This window comes from Notamacropus eugenii, chromosome 2 (genome assembly GCF_028372415.1).
Source record: "Notamacropus eugenii isolate mMacEug1 chromosome 2, mMacEug1.pri_v2, whole genome shotgun sequence".
NCBI lineage: Eukaryota > Metazoa > Chordata > Mammalia > Diprotodontia > Macropodidae > Notamacropus > Notamacropus eugenii.
Window position 1 is genome coordinate 225,308,392 of NC_092873.1, and position 19,684 is coordinate 225,328,075.

The 19,684-nt window shown below is 39.7% G+C and overlaps 1 protein-coding gene across 2 annotated transcripts in view; it reads left to right on the plus strand.

Annotated features, from left to right (window-relative positions):
* Nucleotides 1-100: 100 nt before the first annotated feature.
* The window catches only part of ECT2L (epithelial cell transforming 2 like), a 98,674-nt gene continuing 79,090 nt past the window's right edge, over nt 101-19,684 (plus strand). The window contains exons 1-4 of one of the 2 annotated variants that reach the window (XM_072643449.1): nt 101-1,925; nt 4,949-5,078; nt 12,210-12,385; nt 12,850-12,962. In XM_072643449.1, the coding sequence (XP_072499550.1) occupies nt 12,263-12,385; nt 12,850-12,962 (236 nt within the window). In that variant the 5' untranslated portion in view covers nt 101-1,925; nt 4,949-5,078; nt 12,210-12,262. The remainder of the gene's footprint in view (nt 1,926-4,948; nt 5,079-12,209; nt 12,386-12,849; nt 12,963-19,684) is intronic. The other variant, XM_072643450.1, reaches the window with a different exon arrangement.

Genomic DNA, 19,684 nt, shown 5'->3' on the forward strand with positions numbered 1-19,684 from the left:
GCTGAATATGTTTTCTTCTTTCAATCTAGAAGATCATATCTATTTAGAAATATATGGTGTAGTCTACCAATGCAAGACAGAATTTTGGTAAAATATGTTTATAAAATTCTCAAATTAACTTTCACACAAACTATACTGTTTACTCCTCTGAGTAGCCTTTTGCTACATTTATTAGTCCTTAGAAATTAAATAGCATTAGGTTACAAATATACATTGAAAAAAAGGTCATTTTTAGTAATTTATTTCTAAATTACCCAATTAATTTTTACACCATTCATTTTAAAAATATTTAAGAAAAAAGGGAAACTCATTAGCAGTGTCAATTGGGTGGAGAGAGCAGAGTATTATATAATACCACATAGCGTGTGACAAAGACCAAAAGCAAAATTTACCAAAAACATGTTAAATGTTTTTCTTGGAAAGTTCCTGAGTCTAAGTCAAACAAAATCTGTTTCCTGTGATTGGTGGCAGATTCAAGAGACTGACCTTTTCATTCACTTTTGTTGTTTTGTCTTTTGCAAAAGATATGGGTCTCAGGTACCTCAGTTTGGATTTATCTAACATATCCTTTGTTTACATTTCCTACATGTATAGAAATTTAAACCTTAAAAGGCCTCTTACAATCTATCTGATCCATTCCCCTCATTTTACAGATGAGGAAGCTAAAGCCCAAAGAGTAACAACTCATGTTACACAACTAGTTAGTGGTGTTGCTTTTATTTTAAGAGCAACAAAAAAAATCAGTGGTTCTTTTGAAATAAAGGGCTTCCCAGTAAATAAAAATATTTTAAGGTGATTGTGACTTGGACTGGAAAAGTTTTTGGTGTGGATTGTTTCAGTAGCCATTCTAAGAAGCAGAATTGATTTTAAGAGTCACTTTTGGGGTAGCTAGGTGCCACAGTAGATTGACCACCCACCCTGAGGAGGACCTGAGTTCAAATATGGACTCGGTCTGTTAGAAGCTGTGTGATTCTAAGCCAATCACTTAACCCCAGTTGCCTCCAGAGGAAAAAAAAGTCACTTTTAAACACTACCATCAAGAGGCTATCAGTGTTCCAAAATCCTGTACTTTTGACATCTTCATTAAATGTTGAAGTTCAACATGCTAAATATAACTGGATCCAAATAATAAATTGCAAGTAATAATAAATAAAACCCTTATCAATAATACCAAATCTACGCGGAGAGAGATGATGGCAAGGATTTTGGTTTAACCCTAGTTATTTAAAAAGCATTCCGATGATGTGGAGAGTCTGAGTTCCAATTTACCTCAGCCCATGTAACCCTAAGTCAGTTAACATCTATGGGCCTGTTTCTTTAGTTAAGAATGAACCTCTCCCATGCTGATTACAGGGACCAAACAATGGCCATCTGGGTCACTGCAGTTTGCTTTATTTGGTTCGCCAGCCCTGCTGCACAGACGTGACCGCGTTAGAGGACTTGGAAGGGGCAACAGCAGTGTAAGGGCCCCCGTCCCCATGGCACAAGGCGTAGGAGACCACCTTCAGCCTGTCCGAGGATAAAAAGGCAGCGGGATGGGCGGGAGCTCCCCGGAGCAGCTGGGGTCCTTAAAGGGTGTCAGTGCCTGGGCACCCACGATGCAGACAGGACCCTGGAGAACTATTCAACAGCACCCCTCGCTCTGTCTGGGCACAGAGGACTTCAGGGTCGCTGCGCCCCGACACGGATGATGGGCGGGACTCTCAGTCTCGGCCCTTTACTCTGAATTCCTTTTCCTCCGCGGCGCACGCCGGACTGGCAGACTTGGCGCTCGCTTGTTTTAGTGTCCCTATGGAGATGGGGTTGTGCTCCCATCCCCCTTGTCCAGTGATTTCCGAACCAGAGGCTTTGGAAGAAGGCGGCGAAGGCAGCTTCCTCCAGAAACTCCCTTCACTCTTCTCGTTTCCTTTCCTACCTCTCCAGAGGTAAAATGCATGTGGGATATTCGGGTACCCTTACATAGCATAGCTCCCCGCTTTCCTTCCGCCACCCTGGACCAGGAGAAAGTGCCTTAGCCCCATAGTGGAGAGAGGAGGCTGCAGGACTGAGACTGGGAAACAAACTTTCCTGGGATCACAGATTTAGAGGTACACGGAGACAGGTCATCTAGTCGGTGTGGCATGGGGGAAAGAGCACAGGATTTGGAATAAAAGACTCTGGGGTCCAATACTGCCACCTCCAACCTGGGTGAACTTGAGTCAATTCCTTTACCTTGCTGGCTGTCTGACCCCAATCTTTAAAGTGATGGGGCTGCACTAGATGACCTCTGAGATCCTTTCTAGTTCTAAATCTATGATTCTAGGCCAGTCTTCTTTTTACAGATGAGGGAACTGAGGTCCTTAGAGATGGAATGATTTAAGGTCACCCAGGGAGTAAGTGACAGAGGAGGAATTTGAACCCAGGTCATCTGCCTCCAAATCCAGTGTCTGATGGACAGTTTGGAAATTTGTTTTGCCTGACTAACATACACACACATATATATTTGTTTCAGGGTTGTTGCTTTTCTGAAGTGGAAGAGGAAATAAGTGCTTGTTAATTGAAAAAAAAAATCCAGTATCTAAATTGAAAAATAACTATTTACTAAAGATGTGACTTTAAGATTTAACAAAGTGCTTTTCTCACAACAGCTCTGGTTTGTAATACTGTGTTATAATCCTTGTTTTACAGAGGAGGAAAAAGGCTTGAAGACATTAGCTAGCAGAACTAAGATCTGAAGTCCAAGGCCTCTGAAGCCAGATCCAATGCTCTTTGCACACATGATACTGTAGTATGCTCATCAGCCCCAGCTCCCAGTGGGTGGAGAGGGGGAAGAAATCTCCTCATTGATTTTTTTTTTAATAGGGCTCCACACTGGCTGGTACTAACCACATCATTTTTCTTATACTACTCTGATTTCCATCCCATCACTTAATGGCGATTTTTAAAGGAGGTACATGGACGACAGAAGTGTCCAGTACTATTATAGTTCATCCAGTGAATATTAACAACATCCTTACAATTAGAATGCTGGAGACTCATGAGTTCTAACTTTTCTGAAAAGTAGGTATAAATAATTGAGGCTAGAATCATCTTTCTCAGCATGGAGTCTTTAAAAAGATAATATTAATAATTGGAATTTATCTAATAAAATGCTTACCTACCCTTTGATTTTTTAAAATAATCACCTTTCTTGATCATCAGAAAAATGATGTGCGATAGGTAGGTACAATATTATCAGCATTTTTCAGATGAATAAACTGGAACACAAAGAGATTAAATAGTTTATTCATGGTCACATGACCAGTGCCAAAGTTGAGATTTGAATCTAGGTGTTCCTGACTTCAACTATAGTTTCAGTAGAGCCACTAAAGCTTTTTGTTCAGGGCAATAATATAACCAGAGCTTTGTTTAAAAAGAATAAAAGATTGTTTAGGCAGTGGTGTGAAAGGGAATTAAAGAAGGGGAGAGAATGGAGGTTAGAAGACCTAAAAGGAGACTATTATCACCAGGTAGGTGATAATCAGGACCTGTTTTAATATGATTCCAGTGAGAATAGAGGAGAGGGTCTGGATGACAATTCACTAATAGAGACAGCAAGACTTAGTAACTGGTTGGATGGAAGAATGGAAAGATAGGAAGAATTAAAGATAATTTCAAATTAGGGAGATTGAGTGAATAAAAAATTCACCCAATTTTTACTGAAATTTTACTGAAATTCACCCAATTTACTAAAACAATAATGTCAAGGGGACCATATTTTAGCATGCTGAATTTAGTGTGGCAATGGAACTTAGAGGTGAAGATATCTGGAAAGCTATGGAGATAAGATCTGAAATCTGAAAGAGAATTCAGGGCTGGAAATACAGATTTGGGAGTCATCTGCATAGAGTTGAAGCCATGGGAGTAGATGAAATAGTCAAGGGATAAAGTGGCAAGAGGTTGAAGAGAGCCATGAATGGACCTTGACAGTCACATGTATTAAGTGGTTGGGAAGAAGAGAGCTAGGGAGGGAGGCAGAGGAATGGTTAGAGAGGAAAGATAAGAATCAGGTAAGTGTAGAGCCTCTGAAACTTAGGAAGAATGTAAAACTTAGTAAGTGGAATAACCAATTCTGTCCAAAGCTAATGAGAAATCAAGGAAAATGAGAACTTTTCAGAAAGTCCATTTGGGATTAATGATTAGAAAGTCACTGGTGAGTAGTGAGAAAGTGGAAGTATCTGTAGTAGAGAAGTTTTTCAAGAAGTTTAGCAGTAAAGAGGAGTAGAGAGATGGGATAGTAGGTGATATAAGAGAAGAATAAATAGAAAGCTTTTATTTATGAATGAAAAGACTTGAACATGTTTGAAAAAAAGCCAGTGGTGAAAGAGAGATTCAATCAGTAAGCATTTCTCAGGTACCTACTATGTACACAGTGCACTGTGGATGCTGGGGATACTAACACAATTTGCATGAAAGAAAATGGAGAGAGGAATGGAGGAAAGTGGTTTTGGAGGAGACTAGAGAAAAGGACTAAGTGACATAGATTTTAGCTTTAGTGAGTAATAGAGATTCATAATCCTTTATATGGCTTGTTTGTACGTAGTTGTTTGCATATTGTCTCCCCTATTAGACTGTGAGCTCCTTGAAATGAGGGACTGCTTTTTTTGGTCTTTGTTACGTTTATTGATTGATTGACTGAATGACTAGAGAGAAAGACTGAGTGAATCTGATGCTAAGTATAAGAAATGGAGGAGGGGACCAAGCTGAGTGTGTGTGAGGTGGTAAGAAATTACACCACCCATTCTAAGTGTGAAGCACAAAGAAGGGATGTAGTAGGTGCAAAGGAGGGATTGGATTGGAAACTGTGGGGGATGAGGTAGGAAGTCATGGGATAGAGGAGCATGATCATTGAGCAACAGCAAGGTGGTCATATATCATAAATTCACAGTGAATGAAGTCCACTTTCATTTTTCTCGTTGTCTCCATTCAGCAACCCTGGAGCATAAGCAGAGAAATCAGATGGTAGGAATTACCAAGGGATAATCCATAGATGACCACCATATTGTATACATGATCTTTTCTCACCCTTACACCTAGAAGCTACTTCTACTCCAGGACAAGTGAGTGAATTCACCAAACTCTTCCCTTCTCTTTTCTCTTGCATGCCAGACCCAGAGTGTCTCTTTCTAGAGTTTAAATTCTTACACTCAATGTTTACGCTGAGGTGATAGTAAGTATATAAATTCAAATTGCTCTTGAGAGCAACACTGTTTATTGTATTAGTGCCTCACACCTGTGTCTCACAAATATTAATTGATGAAAGTTACTGTTAGCAGCAGGATTTGGCACACACAACATTTAGCAAGTTTTAAAAATCCTATTTATCACTGAAGGAACTGCCAAAAGGGAGAAGTTTTTATCTTTTATTAATTTCTGAGCCACTTTCTTATAAGCACTTGATTTTTAAAATGGACATATGCAAGCGTATTGGTGCCACTTTGGAATTGCATGTTTTATTTATGAGACTTGTGAATTGCCTAAGAAAAAAATCTTTTTTTTTCTATTTTCAAAGATTAAGGTATGCTCGGTAAGTCAGATCAATTTAGATACATTTGTTAAGTACCTCTTGTGTGCTGGTGACACTGACTGATGCACAAAGAAGAAATTGTTTCTGGGCTCTAGGCATTCCCTCTGGCTGTGAACCACGACTGGAATGTTCTTCCTTTACTCTGACTACCCACCTCCTTGGTCTTCTTTAAGTCCCATCTAAAATCTCACCTTCTACTGGAAGCCTTCTCCAATTCCTCTTAATTCTAGTACTTTCCCTCAGTTAATTATTTCCTTTTTATCCTGTATGTAGCCTGCTTTGTATGTATTGGTTTGTATATTGTCTCCCCCAGTAGATTGTAAGCTCCTTGAGGGCAGAGGTTGTCTTTTGCCTCTTTTTATACCCCAGAACTTAGGACAAAGCCTGCCACATAGGAAGGTGCTTACAAATGTGTATTGATTGTTTGCTAGACTCTGAGGAAGTAGATGAAATTAATATAATCTTTGCCTCCGTTGCAATGAAAGTATCCCCAAAATATGCTTCTGTGGAGCTAGGATCTTATCAATATGGGCTTCCCCTCCAAAGGTGGTGATCACAACTTATCCATATTTCCTCCTATCTCATTTTTGCCCATTGTCTCCGTAAATCTGGTCTAGGAGGTCCAATGTGCTGAAGACCTTTCTCTAGGTTTTTTTAAGGCCTGAGTCAGCTTTGGCAATCTCTTGACTGCATTTTTGGATGTACTCATATCTGACCATGCCATAGGGGAAAAGGTAGAAGAAAGGGATGGAGGGAAAGAGGGAGGAAAGAAAAAAGGAAGGAAAGAAATAAGTACTTATTAAATATGCCAGTCACCATGCCAAGCACTTTACAAATACATCTCATTTGAGCCTAACAACCCTAGGAGGTAGGTGTTATTATTATCCTCATTTTACATTTGAGGTTGCCCAAGGTCACACAGCTAGGAAGTATCTGAGGCCAGATTAAAACTGAAGTCTTCCTGACTCCAAGTCTGGCACTCTATCCACTCTGCCACCTTCCTCCTAATGCTTAGGCCATAATGGGCCACTAAAAAATGGACTGCTGTCCTTGACCAGGTGTTACAGCTAGGATCTAGGTGAGAGAGGAGTACAGATTAGCCCCAGCCCCAGTACAGTCCCTGGACAGTGGCAGTTGTGGCAGCAGGGGCAGGCAACAACAGTGGCTGCTTCCAGAGCTCTCAGTCCAAAGATGGTAAGGGGATCAACTATCTGATCAGAAGGAAATTACAGGAATCTCTTTGCTGGCACTGACTCAGGATTCTGTTCCTTTGCCCATGTTAGGATCCAGGTCACAGTCCTAGGTGGCAGTCCTGGGGCAAGGAAGAGCACTAGCATAGCAGAGCTTGTGGCAGAAGTGGAGGGGGAATTCTCCTCACAGTTCCAGAGTGGAAAAGAATTCTTATGGTCACTCACTGACTAGAGCACAGGCCAGGAGAGGAGTAAACACCTCTCCTTAGATCATACCGACTTGGAAGAACTGAAAACTTACAGGTGCCTAGAAGTATCTCTGAAAAGAGCTGCACAAAACCACTGAAGCTTGGGATAATACGCCCTCCACGCTGGAAGCTCAGACCTGCCTTAACAAAGAGTTAAAAAGTCAAGTAATAGGCTGGGGAAATTAGTCAACAGCAGAAAAAACCTCACACTATAGAATCTTACTTGGGTGACAAGGAAGATCAAAACGTACAAACAGAAAAAGACAACAGTCAAAACTCCTCCATCCAAAGCCTCCAAGAAAAATATGAATTGGTCTCAGCCATGAAAGAGCTCAAAAAGGATTTCAAAAATCAAGTAAGAAAAGTAGAGGAAAAATTGGGAAGAGAAATGAGAGGGATGCAAGGAAATCATGAAAAATGAGTCAACAGCTTGCTAAAAGAGACCTACCCCCCCAAAATACTGAAGAAAAATAGATAAGAGCATATGGAAAAAGAGGTCCAAAAAGTCAATGAGGAGAATGCCTTAAGAAACAGAATCAGCCAAATGAAAAAGGAAGTCCAAAAGCTCACCAAAGAAAATAATTCCTTAAAAATTAGAATGGAGCAAATGGAAGCTAATGACTCTATGAGAAACCAAGAAATTATGAAACAAAACCAAAAGAATGAAAAAAATTAAAGAAGACTGTGAAATATCTCATTGGAAAAACAACTGATCTGGAAAACAGATCCAGGAGAGATAATTTTTAAAGTATTGGCCTACCTGAGAGTTGACTAGAGGCACTGAGAGGCTAAGTGAATTTTGGATAGAAGCATCTTATTGCCTCTAGGGATAAGAGAGAGTATCATTGTGCCTCCCTGCTGCTGAAAAAGTCCTATATGTTGGAAAAGAAAGAGCACTGGAGGAGGTCTGCTTTTTAGTCATTGCTGACCATTCAGCATGGGGAGCTAGGGAGCCAGAGCCGCAGCTTTTTCTTCCTAGATTATTGATGGAGATTCTAATTAAGAGTCTATGTAAAGCAGACAATCATTACCTGAGACCAACTCTAGGGCAGGCCTCCAGGAAAGTTGAACAAGGCTGAGGACAACATGAACTGCCATGTGTTTAGCTTTATGGGTATGTTCAGAATGGATGAATGGCCCAGTTAATATTGTTGTTTGTTCTTTGTTCTCAAAGAGGACCTCAACATCAGGAAGGTGATGCCATGACTTGCAAGTGAATTGGATTTAAGTGAGGGAAGGCTGTGCAAAACTACCAGTCTCATTTTCTCCTCCACAGCCATTTTGGTCCAGTGGAAAGATATAAATAACAAATAAATATAAATTATAAATATAAATATTTATAAAAATAAATCAATCAATAAAGATATAAATCAGGGGGATAGAAGATGCTCTCCACTTTCCTTCCCAGCCATAGCAGGTTTACATCCAAGGTTGCAAAATACACACCCTGATTTTTCTGGACATGCTGAAGAATGTGGCTTACGTTAAAGAGCATGAAGAAAAAAGCCAGAGTTCTGGGGCCTGGTGACAGAAAACATCCATTCTAAAGTCCCAAGTGGCTTCCAGAGGAAAAGAATATGAACTGGGCCAGGGCAATACCTTCCAGAAATGAAGATAATCTCACCTGGGGATCATAACTGTGTCTTTCTTGTTTTATGCTTTTAGAGTTTTTCTACTCTCTCCTTAGATATTTGCTGCCTCTTCTGGAGTGTGGGAGGGGAAGCAGAAGAGGGCAGGAGGATCACCAGTCATACAAACATTATTGGGAGTATTTAAAAAAAGAGTCTTGAATTTGAAGTCAGAGGACTTGGGTTCACATCTTGTCTTTTCTCCTTAACATGAGCTTTGACAAATCATTTCCTCTCTGTGGACTATAATTTCCTCATCTGTTAAATGAAATGTTAGGTTAAATTAAATGTTCTCTAAGGTCTCTTTATTCCAGCACTAAATCTCATGACATTCCCTAAGTTACTGTAATTTCTCTACACATTTGGCAGAAGGGATGCCGCATCAGATTAGTTTCTCACCTCTTTCTTCGATCTTTTCCATTCTCCATGTGCCTCACAAAGGTGTGGGAAAGGGGACACCGAGGGAGGTGAAATCTCACTCAGGCATTCCAGATTTCTCATTTGGGTTATAAGTAGATTCACATTGTCTGGCTCAAAAAGAAATATGCCATTCTCTGAGTCATAAACAGAACTTCCTGAAGCACCTTAATTTTCCCCTCTCAGTTACCTTGCAAAATAACTAGCAAGTCTAGACTAGGTTGGGTCATGGGCACTGACGCAACCAAGGGCAAGAGACTAGATTGTAGGTCAGTCAGTCAGTCAGTGTTTATTAAGCATCTGCTATGTGCAAGGCACTAAGAACTAGGGGTACAAAAAAGAAAAAGACAGTCCTTGCCCTCAGGACTAATGTGAGAAGATAACACACACACAGATGTACACATACACACACACACACACAATCACTTTAATCGAGTACATATATCATTCACCTAGTTCAGGGGAAAAAGTCAGCACCCTGAACTTCAGAGAAAATACAGAAATAAAAATCAACGGACAGGGCTTCCAACTGTTTGACCATAATCAATACACACAGTTACCAGAGGTGGAAGCACCAACATGTTTTTCAAAGTAGGGGCTCCTTAGTGGTTTCCTAGAGTCTCATCTGGCCAAACAAACACTTCCAATGAGTAAGCCCCAAAGTAAAACTTCACCTCAGCGTATTTATATACTTTTCAGAGACAGAGGACATCACAACCCTTCAGAACCAGTCCCTCATTAGAGATTAACAAAGGACGTGGGACTTCCAACAACAACAACAACAAAATCTCCCCTAATCAAGCTTCCCTTAATGGACAGGCCCATTAATGGGTGGGGAAGGTATATAGCTCTCATTAGCATTACAGGATCTCATTTTAAATGGAGACTTTGGGAGGAGTCCTTTGCTCTGCCCTCCAGCCCTCGGGTCAGAGGGGCAGAGGGTACTAAGGGCAGAGAGTATCAAGGGCAGAGGGTACTAAGGGCAGAGGGTACCAAGGGCAGAGGGTACCAAAGCTGATGCAGTCCCTCAGGATGATGTTTCCCAATGAGGTTTCCTGACAACATGATCATGGTGGGGTCCAGTCCAAGGAGTGAAGCTGCTAGTAAAGGTATAGGCAATAATAATAACTTAAATTTAAGCAGTTCATATGTTTCTATGTGTATGTGTTATGCAACAAATTGGTAATAAAACCAAGAAAAGCATCCAAATACCACTCCAGCTCTCTACCTCCAAATTTTCTTGGTGTATTTATGTTAATGTGAGGTATTCAGCCCTGGGGAATATGGGGTTTTCAGGGAGGACTAGCACCTCTAGTGTGAGGGCTTGCCAAGTGCTTGTCAGGACTGCTTGTCCTTTGGTGTCTACCTGTCCCTCAACTCTTACCTGTGGCTCCAAGAAGCTGTAGCACTTGCATTGGCCTCACCCTGGTAAAACTGTCTTGGCAGATGGACTAAACAAGTTGAGGGTAACTGACCAACCTCAAACCCATTGGTGATGTAGGGGGATGTCTACCCCAAGCCTGTGAAGACATCCCAGTAGAATGGGTAGATGACAACCATTTGTTCCAACAGCCATTTTTAGTTGTGAGTGTGCAGTTTTGCAATATTGTAAGTAGAATCAAACCAATGACTAACTCTTCCCTGAAAAAGCTGTAAGAAAATAAAATGAAATCTTTTTATACATTTCAATTTCTAAGATAAGGATTTCTAGTGCAACATGGCATTAGCCAACTAGGCAGAATAAATAAATATTGCTAAATAATATCTAGGGTGATTAGATCTCTATTTAAAGAAACGCATTGCTTATTAAGCACCCACTGTGTGCAAGGCACTATTTGGGGGCACAAAAAAGTAAGAGACAGTCCTTACCCTCAAGGAGCTTACAATCCAAGAGAATACACACACACACACACACACACACACACACATACACACGTGTGTGCACATGAACTGAAAGCTAAGAGGAAGGAAGGGAAGGCTGGGGATGGTTTACAGCACCATAGGGCATGTGGAGAAGAAGAAATTCCTTTTAATTGGCTAAAACAGGCATTATGGAGTTTGGTCAGACATCAACGGTGCTATCCGCTGCATCTCAGGCCCTCACCCGTCATTCTGACTTGTCTTGCCGCTGGACCTCAATGACTAAAAAGAAGAATAAGGCTGATGACTTTGTGCCCCACTTAAATTCACAAGCAAATCAATACATCACCCTGTGATATAACTGGTCTTCTTCACAAACAAAGGAGGAACAACATTCAGCTGTAAAAAGTGGTTCAGCATAGTAGATAGAGGGTCTAGAGAATCAGGAAGATGTGGGTTCAGGCCTTGCCTCTGATACACTAGCTGTGTGACACTGGGCAGATTACTTAAACATCTCAGTTCCCCAGGCAACTTTCTAAGACTCTAAGCTTCAGGAGAATTACTAATATACCTTAATCAACAAGTATGTATTAAATTCTATTTAGGGAGACAACATGAACAAACAGGGTAATTTTGGGAGAGAGTATACAAAAGTAAGTAGTGTGATACTTGAGCTGAGTCTTGAAGGAAACCCACTCTTCCAAGAGGCAAGAGTAAAAGGAGTACATTTCAGGCATGGAGGATAGCTAGTACAAAGTCACAGAGATAAGAGATGTAGTTTCATGGATGCAGAACAGCAGGAAAGTCAATACAACGATGTCAAAGTGCAAAGAAGTAAGTCAAAAGACTGGAAAGCTAAAAAAGGGTTATAGATCAAGAGATTTAAATGTCAAACAGTGGAGCTTATATTTGATCTTAGAGGCAATAAAGAGCCATTAGAATTTATTGAGGAGTGGGCATGACATGAAGACTTCTGTTTTAGGAGTATCTCTTTGGTAGCTGTGGAGGATGGATTGGAGTGGGCAGAGGCTTGAGGCAGGGAAATCAAATGGAAGGTTATTGTGTCAGCAATGGTGAGTGATTTTAAGGGTCTGAACAAGGGTGGTGGTGATGTGAGTAAAGAGAAGGCAATAGATGAGAAATGCTAAGGAGAGGTGTAGGAGTTTTTACACCAGGACGTCCCCATGCTGAACCCATAGGTCTAGAGTCTAGACTCTCCCCACCCACCTCACCCCCAACACATCAGCACTGAGATGTTGCAATATTATGATGATTATTAAAATAGTTTAATAGAGTTTTTTGATCTCTTGTATGCTTCTAGGAATTCTTTATCAAACATCCCAGTAATGGAATAAACTTTTAGCTTCTGGAATCATGAATAGAAAAATCTTTGCAGAAATGTCATTAAGAGACTCTTCCAACAGCCAGGGGATTGAATGCTTTCAAAGGAGGTTCAGTGCTTGGACACCAATTATCAACAAATCGTTAAATAAACAGGTAAGTTACTCATTTGTGAGCTACCCATTTGTGAAGTATGGATCCATGTTTTGCCAAATTTTTAAAAATTTCCCTCAAAGTTGCTAGATTCATTGATTTTTGACTGGAAGGGAACTCAGCGGTCTTTTAGTCCAACACTTTCATTTTACACTTGAGATACTGAGCCTCACCCAGAAGGATTATTTAACTTGCCCAAATTCCCACACATAGTAAGCACCTGAAAATTAGTTTGAATACTAATTTGAACTCAGGTCCTCTTATTTGAAATTCAGTGTTTTTTCCACTAAATCACAAAATTATAGACCTTAGAGTAATGAATTTCTTTAAATGGAGATCGAATCACTCTAGATATAGTTACTTAGCAATCTTTATTTATTCTGCCTAGTTGGCTAATGCCATGTTGCACTAGGAACACATCTTAGAAATTGAAATATATAAAAAGATTTCATTTTATTTTCTTACAGCTCTTTCAGGAAAGAGTTGGTCTTATAACTCATTGGTTTGATCTGTGGACTGATAAGCAACGTAAAGAATTTCTACTTACAATATTGCAAAATTGCAGTCACTCACAACTAAAGTAAGTTTTAACACAAGGATATGCTTATTATCTTTTAAAGAAAGTAAAATATGGTAAGATGTTTATTTGAACTTAAAAATTACTTCTTTTCTTAAAAATAAAAAAGAAAGTAACCAATTTTGGAAACCATCTTTATGCAGAATCTTTCAGTACACAGCTCACTGCTGAGAGAAAGATACTTTGAAAGGAACATTAACTCCCTCAGGCAGCAGAGATATACAGTTTAGAACTGGAAAGGAAGCTTAGATATGGCCTAATACAATTCCTTCATTTTACAGATAAGGCATAGAAGGGAAGTAGCTTCTGCAAAGTGACACAGGAATTATTAGAGTAAGGATCTGAATCCAGGCATGCTATCATACTCTGCTACTCTTAATTTAGTATAGGAACTTACTTTAGTAGCAGGAACTTACAAAAGGTCTCAGCAATTTTCTCCCATTATACAGTTGTGTTCCCTAGAACTATCAGGCTCATGTTGTATTTATCATAATTAAAGCGAAACAGATAGCACATGAAATGCCTGTGAAATAATGCCAACAGCAGCATCTGTTATTACAAACATGACGTATAGCTACGAATATTTGAAATCCCTTTTTTTCCTTGATCCTCCTTCCCTGGTCTCTCTCTTCTCACCTCTTCTTTCCTCTTTCTTTGTTGCTTACTCTTCTGTACTCTTTCCTACCCACCCCACTCTTCTCACAGTCTATCTATTTTCTCTCTAATTCACTTACATTTTAAATCAATTCCTTCTCTTTCCTATTCACCCACTTTGCCTCCCAATATTTCCCTCTATAATACTGGGCACTCATGCATTCGATGCTAATTTATTGAGTGGCTGATTGGAGACAGATACCCACTTGTCCATCTTCAAAGAAACTGCTGAAATAAGCAGCAAGAAAAATATCCAAATCACTGAATATTTTAAGCACATGTTTTATGATAAATCCTGGTTGTAGTTTATTTCCTTTCAATTTCTCTTTCCAGCCCTTGAGTTAACAAATCCAGTCATTTTGCAGTGTGCTATAATTTTATCCCATATCACAAATCAAGCAATTTTAGCTGTAACCACTTGAGGTCATTAGAGATCTTGTGGCATTTTTCAAGAAATACCAATATTAGACCTGAAATTCTGTCTTCATGGAAACATTTCTGTGGCATTTCAATTTTTCCTTTTGTAGGACAAGAATGACATCAATTCTGTAATTAGCCCATTTGAAAGAAACAAAGTGCAAAAGACGGTGCTAATAATTAAGGACAGAGATAGAAAAGTAAGAAAATCTCTGTTTTTAAGGAGCTCACATTCTTATAAGGGTATTTAACTTCAAGTCAGATGGAAAAGACTGGTGGCTTTTATGGGTCAGTGACAAATCAGATGGTAATGCTTCCTTTTTAATGTCATTTCACATTGATAAAATCATACCTGCTGAACCATTGAATGAAGCCAAGGATTTGGTGGTAAGAATTTTCTTTCCTGGGACTTCAGTAGCTACGGTTCCTGAGGAGGTAGGGATTGTAGCACCTGGAGAGGCAGTTGCCAGGTGTCATATCCACAACAGTTGCTTGTCTAAATGATGACTGCATAGCTGATGATGTCTGTGGTTAGAAGCTGGGGTGGTTGTCTGAAAGGAATTGCTCTTCTTGGGACTCTTGGGCCCAGCAGTTGATGAGGGTGGTGGTAGGGATAGCAGAATGATAATCCACAAGGATTGTTCACTTTATTGATGGCTATAGATGTAGCAGGGACAGCAGTCTAAGCTGTAGCTGCTATATTCAGGGCTCTAGGGTATGTGGTTCTACCCTACTGTCATCAAGAACAAAGGGCAGGTGATGGTCAAGATGATTAGCAGTGGTTTGACTCATTTGACACATGCCATCCCCTATCTCTCCCTCAGCATGCCCTGCTTCTTCAGCTGAGTTGATTTGCCTGCTTTGTTGATGAGAGTTGGTGCTGGGGGAGGAGAGGGATAGCAGGCCCTTTTCCACAAATGTTTCCTCTCCTGGACCATGGCTCTGGGGACTGAACTGAAAACAGGACCAATGATCTTGGTGATGTCTACAATACTCTGCCCTATTTAATAATAGTTGTATTTCCTCATGGAGGTATATACCCTTCAAAGTTCAGTGAAATGATTACTAAATATTCTAGGTCAGATGTTGCCCTCAAATACTTAGGTGCCTTTTGATATTAGTAAAATTAGTATGAATATTTAATGACAAGAAAATGGCCTGCTTGGCTCATCTTGAGTCACATGAGGCTTTTTCACTGTATCACTTTTGGTTAACACTAAAACAGTTCGCACTAAGATTTTCAGGAATTGTTCATTGTCCCAATTCCTACTCACACTAGTAAGTTGGGTATCCAAAGTATAACAGCTACTTCAATAGGGGCAACCCTGTGGATCACTACTCCTAACATGGTAGCTCACAAGCCCCCACCAATGTGTTTCCCATTTATTATCAGTCAGTAGACTCAGATCTTAGAAGATATTTCCTCAAATGGCACAGCAAGAATTGTGGTTACAAAGAACTCACTCCTTTCATCCAGACTTGGGATATCCTTTCCCACTAAAACACATAGACTCCAGAGGATGGAGGAGGGGAAAGAGTGGCCATGAACTTAAAATATAGTATTAGTGAGGCACAAAAGTAGGGACACTGATAGCACAGGATATCATTGTTCTTTCTTTGCTGAGGCATCCTCATGCACTTCACTGTGGGACAGGTGTCCATGTCAATGGACAAGTCTCTCGTTCCCTTGGGCTGTTTCCTTGCAATGGACAGTGTCTCTACTGGACAGTCTGATTCTCTGTTGGGCTGAATCCTCACAGGTAACAGTGCCAAGGCAAGATTAGTTAATCTGCTGGCCTCTTTGATAGGCAGGTGCAGCCTCTATTAGCTGCACCCTCAGGCTCAGCTCTGTATGACTAGGTTCTTTCAGCTGGTATGCTGCTGTGATTCTTCAGAAAGGACAGAGACTCAGTCTAGAGCTGGCAGAAGTCTTTCCAGTCCTGCTCCTTTAGGACTTCTGACTATCATTTCCCAGGCAGGGAATGGGAGAGAGGTGTTACTTCTTTTTTCAGAGGGTTCTGCCTGGTCCAGAGCTAGAGACCTCATCTAGTTAGATTTCCCAAATTCCTGTTGGGATCTTATAACAAATGAGTGGCTTCAGATAATAAGTCCATCTTTCCGTCGGGGACGAGTTCATTGTTTCTCTTGACTTTTTCATATTCACGTGAGTGACCCTCAACCTCAGAATTCCTTTAAAAAACATGGAATGCTTAATTTACACCTGAAAGGGTCACACCCTAACTTTTCATCTGTCTGCTTCCCATAAGCTTTAACTTTGCTGAAGTCTAAAAGAGGCCTATACGTCCAGAGACCTTGAGTTTTTCTTGTGCCAGGAGGCACAAGATTTGGTGTTGGAAGTGCTGCATTTAAATCTTAGATCTGCTACTTACTCACTTGTGTGACCTTTAGCAAGAACTTTAACCTTTCTGGGCTTACATCTGAGTGTTTCATAATATTTCTATGTCTTCTTGCCAGGCATTTGTCTTTGCAATTCTCTCCCTCTCCTTATGCTGTCTTCATTGTTGCTTCCTGTAGGGTATAAGTATGAGTACTAAAATTCTACCTCTCCTCCATAAGAATAGGTAATGATCTAAAATGATCTAAAAACTCAATATTGGACTTTATGGTCTCTAAGGATCATTGCAACTGTAAATCTATGATCCTGTGGTTGAATTGTGACTAAATAGCAGAGGGAGAAAAAAGGATGTGAAACTCAAAGTAAATTTTTCCAGTTAGTAGTTCTAGTAGATTTGTTCAAAGAGGAGGTTAAACCCAGGGGTGAGCTCCAGCCAGCTCCTACCTGAGGAATGCTATTTGTTTAATTTTCATTGTATTTACACCTTAGAAACTAGCAAACACTACAAAGGGGGCTTGATTTATTGTTTTGATGATTGTTTAAACAATAAAGTGTTGGATAAAATGTTAATAATACAAATTAAACTTAAAAATGTGTCCTCAGACAGGACCATTTGGTAAACATTTATCAATATATCCCTGGTTAAAACTATTGGGGAAAATGAGCTTTAGGATTTCTCATATAATCCATGCAGACACCGTCCCCATGAGCAAAAATAATCATCTACATAAATAATAGGAAAAAAGTCATGCTATTTGAAGGACTTAGTTTATAAATTACACTGTAAATAAACCAGGCTGTATTCTTATTTACACACAGAGAAATGTTCCATTATCCAATACGATTATGATTATTTTGCTTATGACATACGAAATTAGAAGTGCAGATAAATGTTGTAGGGAAGATCACTAAGCAACTTATTACAGTATGTGAAACATTCTTCCTCATGAAGCTTTAGGAACTAGCCCTTTGAAAAATATTTTGAAGAGGGTTTCACTACTGTTTCCACCAGGTCTATATACATGAAAAAATATACCAATGATGTGTGTGTCAGAGACATGTCCTAAGTGTTTTCTTGTTGATTTCCACTCAGAAGCCAATTCCAAAACTGTCAGGTTTGATACTTCCTCAGTTCTGCTCTTAAGACTACAGCAGCAGGAGAAAGTCAGGTGTTTTTGGTCTGTCACACATGGAAGAACTTGTGCAAACTGGCTGAGTCAACCTCCTTGCTAGACTTGTAGAACGAGTTTTCATAAACGGCCAGGTAGTGACATGCTTCCTGATTATTCATTATGCAAAGATCCCCTTTCTAAAGGCTAGTTATTTTCAAACAGGCAAGCTCTTGTTTCTCATAGGTGGGTGGAGAAACTTCAGTATAATAACATGATTCCCTGTAGCAGATTTTGGGTAGGGTATTAACAGCATGCCTTATTTAATAAATTCATTTCAACACTGAAGTGCAAGACCTGATTCTTTTTTGCCTACTATGGCATCAAGAAGGAGGTGGCAAGAGACTGAGATATAAGAAGACATAAGAAATGAGGTAAAGGTACACAGAACAACTTTGCATAGATCATCAGAGTCAATATTAAGGTTCATGGGAACTTCTGGCCAACTACACGCTCTTAGTGTATGGTTACCCCGCAGGTGAAATCTAGTTAAGATATAAAAATAAAGTGATTTTAATCAGATAACATGAAAAATGCCCTTGAGTTACATATTAGTGGATTAAAATTTGTTGATCTTGGAAAAAATAAAAATAGCGATGGAAGAGCTTGGGGGAAAGATGGCTTTTAAAAATAAAGAGAACAACCTCTAAGAAGAAGGTATCATTAAAAAGACATCTCCAAGGATTGTGTGGAAAAGGAAGAGATAGGCCTGTTTCTTTCATGTTGTTGGTAGTAGGAAGGGGCAGTTGGAAGAGAGGGTGATATGTGCTGATTGTATGCATAATGAACCAAAGAGTCTCTTGAGAATAATTTTAAAACTGCCTTTCTAAATCACAGCTCCAGATACTTAGCTCTTCAAGTGGAATGGGGAGAAGTAAGATTGTGGCTTGACCTAGGGAGAGGGTAGTTGGACCGGGTAGAACACAGACTTTTGCGAGAAGAAAAAGGGAGAATACCATTTCAATTTCCATCAGGAGAAAGAACAAGAGAGCAAAGACTTGGAAATTCTCAATAAGAGTAAGATATATGCACATGTAGAGTAAAAAAAAGAAGGCCAAAATGTGTTTATTATGTATATTTAACATCTGGGGTATTTCTCTTATAGGTAGGTCTCTAGAAAATGTACCCAAAGCACAAAGTACTCTGTGGCTCTGCATCTACTCAAACCTATGTATTTTACTCATCCTCTAAAGGACTGTTAATTAGTTCAAAACAAAGATTTTTAGTGAAATAGTATAGTAAGAAATGTAGTAGCAGATGTCCTTCCCATAAATGTGGGGCACGCTATTCTATAAGTTCATAAACCATCAATGCATAGGGAACAAACCTGGAGTGGTACGTAAATAAGGGAAGGCAGGTAGCCAAAGTATATGGAAGGAGAGACAACTTACTTCTTTAATAGGACAGGACCATCATATGTCTTCTGGTGATGCCAGGAGGCATCCTGGCAAGGAGGTTGCCCTGAGCACTCTGAGACTGAGTCCTGCTGGGCTTACATCTGAGTGTTTTGTAATATTTCTATGTTCTTCCTGCGAGGCATCTTGTCTTTTACAGTCCTCTGCCTCTCCTTATGCTGTCTTCACTGTTGCTACCTATAGGGTACTGAAATTCTACCTCTCCTTCATAAGAATAGGTAATGATGTCTGCCATTTCTATTTTAATTTAAAGCTCAGAATTTAAACTTCAGTCCTTTCAGACATGCCCTCTTCAAACTTAATCACTGGAGAGTAAAAACTTCACTTAACTTTATTTTTCTAGGCAGATATGTCTATCAGCTTCCAGAGTCTTAGCTCCCAAGGCCAAACTCTGGAATACAGAGCAACCAGACAATTAATTATAGCTCACAGGAATATATAGTCCATCTGTTGAACTTTCTTCTTCCTGATAACACAATCAAATTCATGTCCCAAGACTATCTGATTTAGGGTTAGAAAGTCATTGTAACTCTCATTTAATTCTTTATAGGGAACTTGTTCTCCCAAAACTCATTTAAGGCAATCTTGCCAAAGAAACCTCTACTAAAGGAAAGGAGAGGAGGAAGATGTGTGTATTTTAGGACATGACATAGCCCACTTTTCTCTCAAAGTTTTTAGATTGACGTTATATAAATGTAGTTAAGAGCAGTGAAA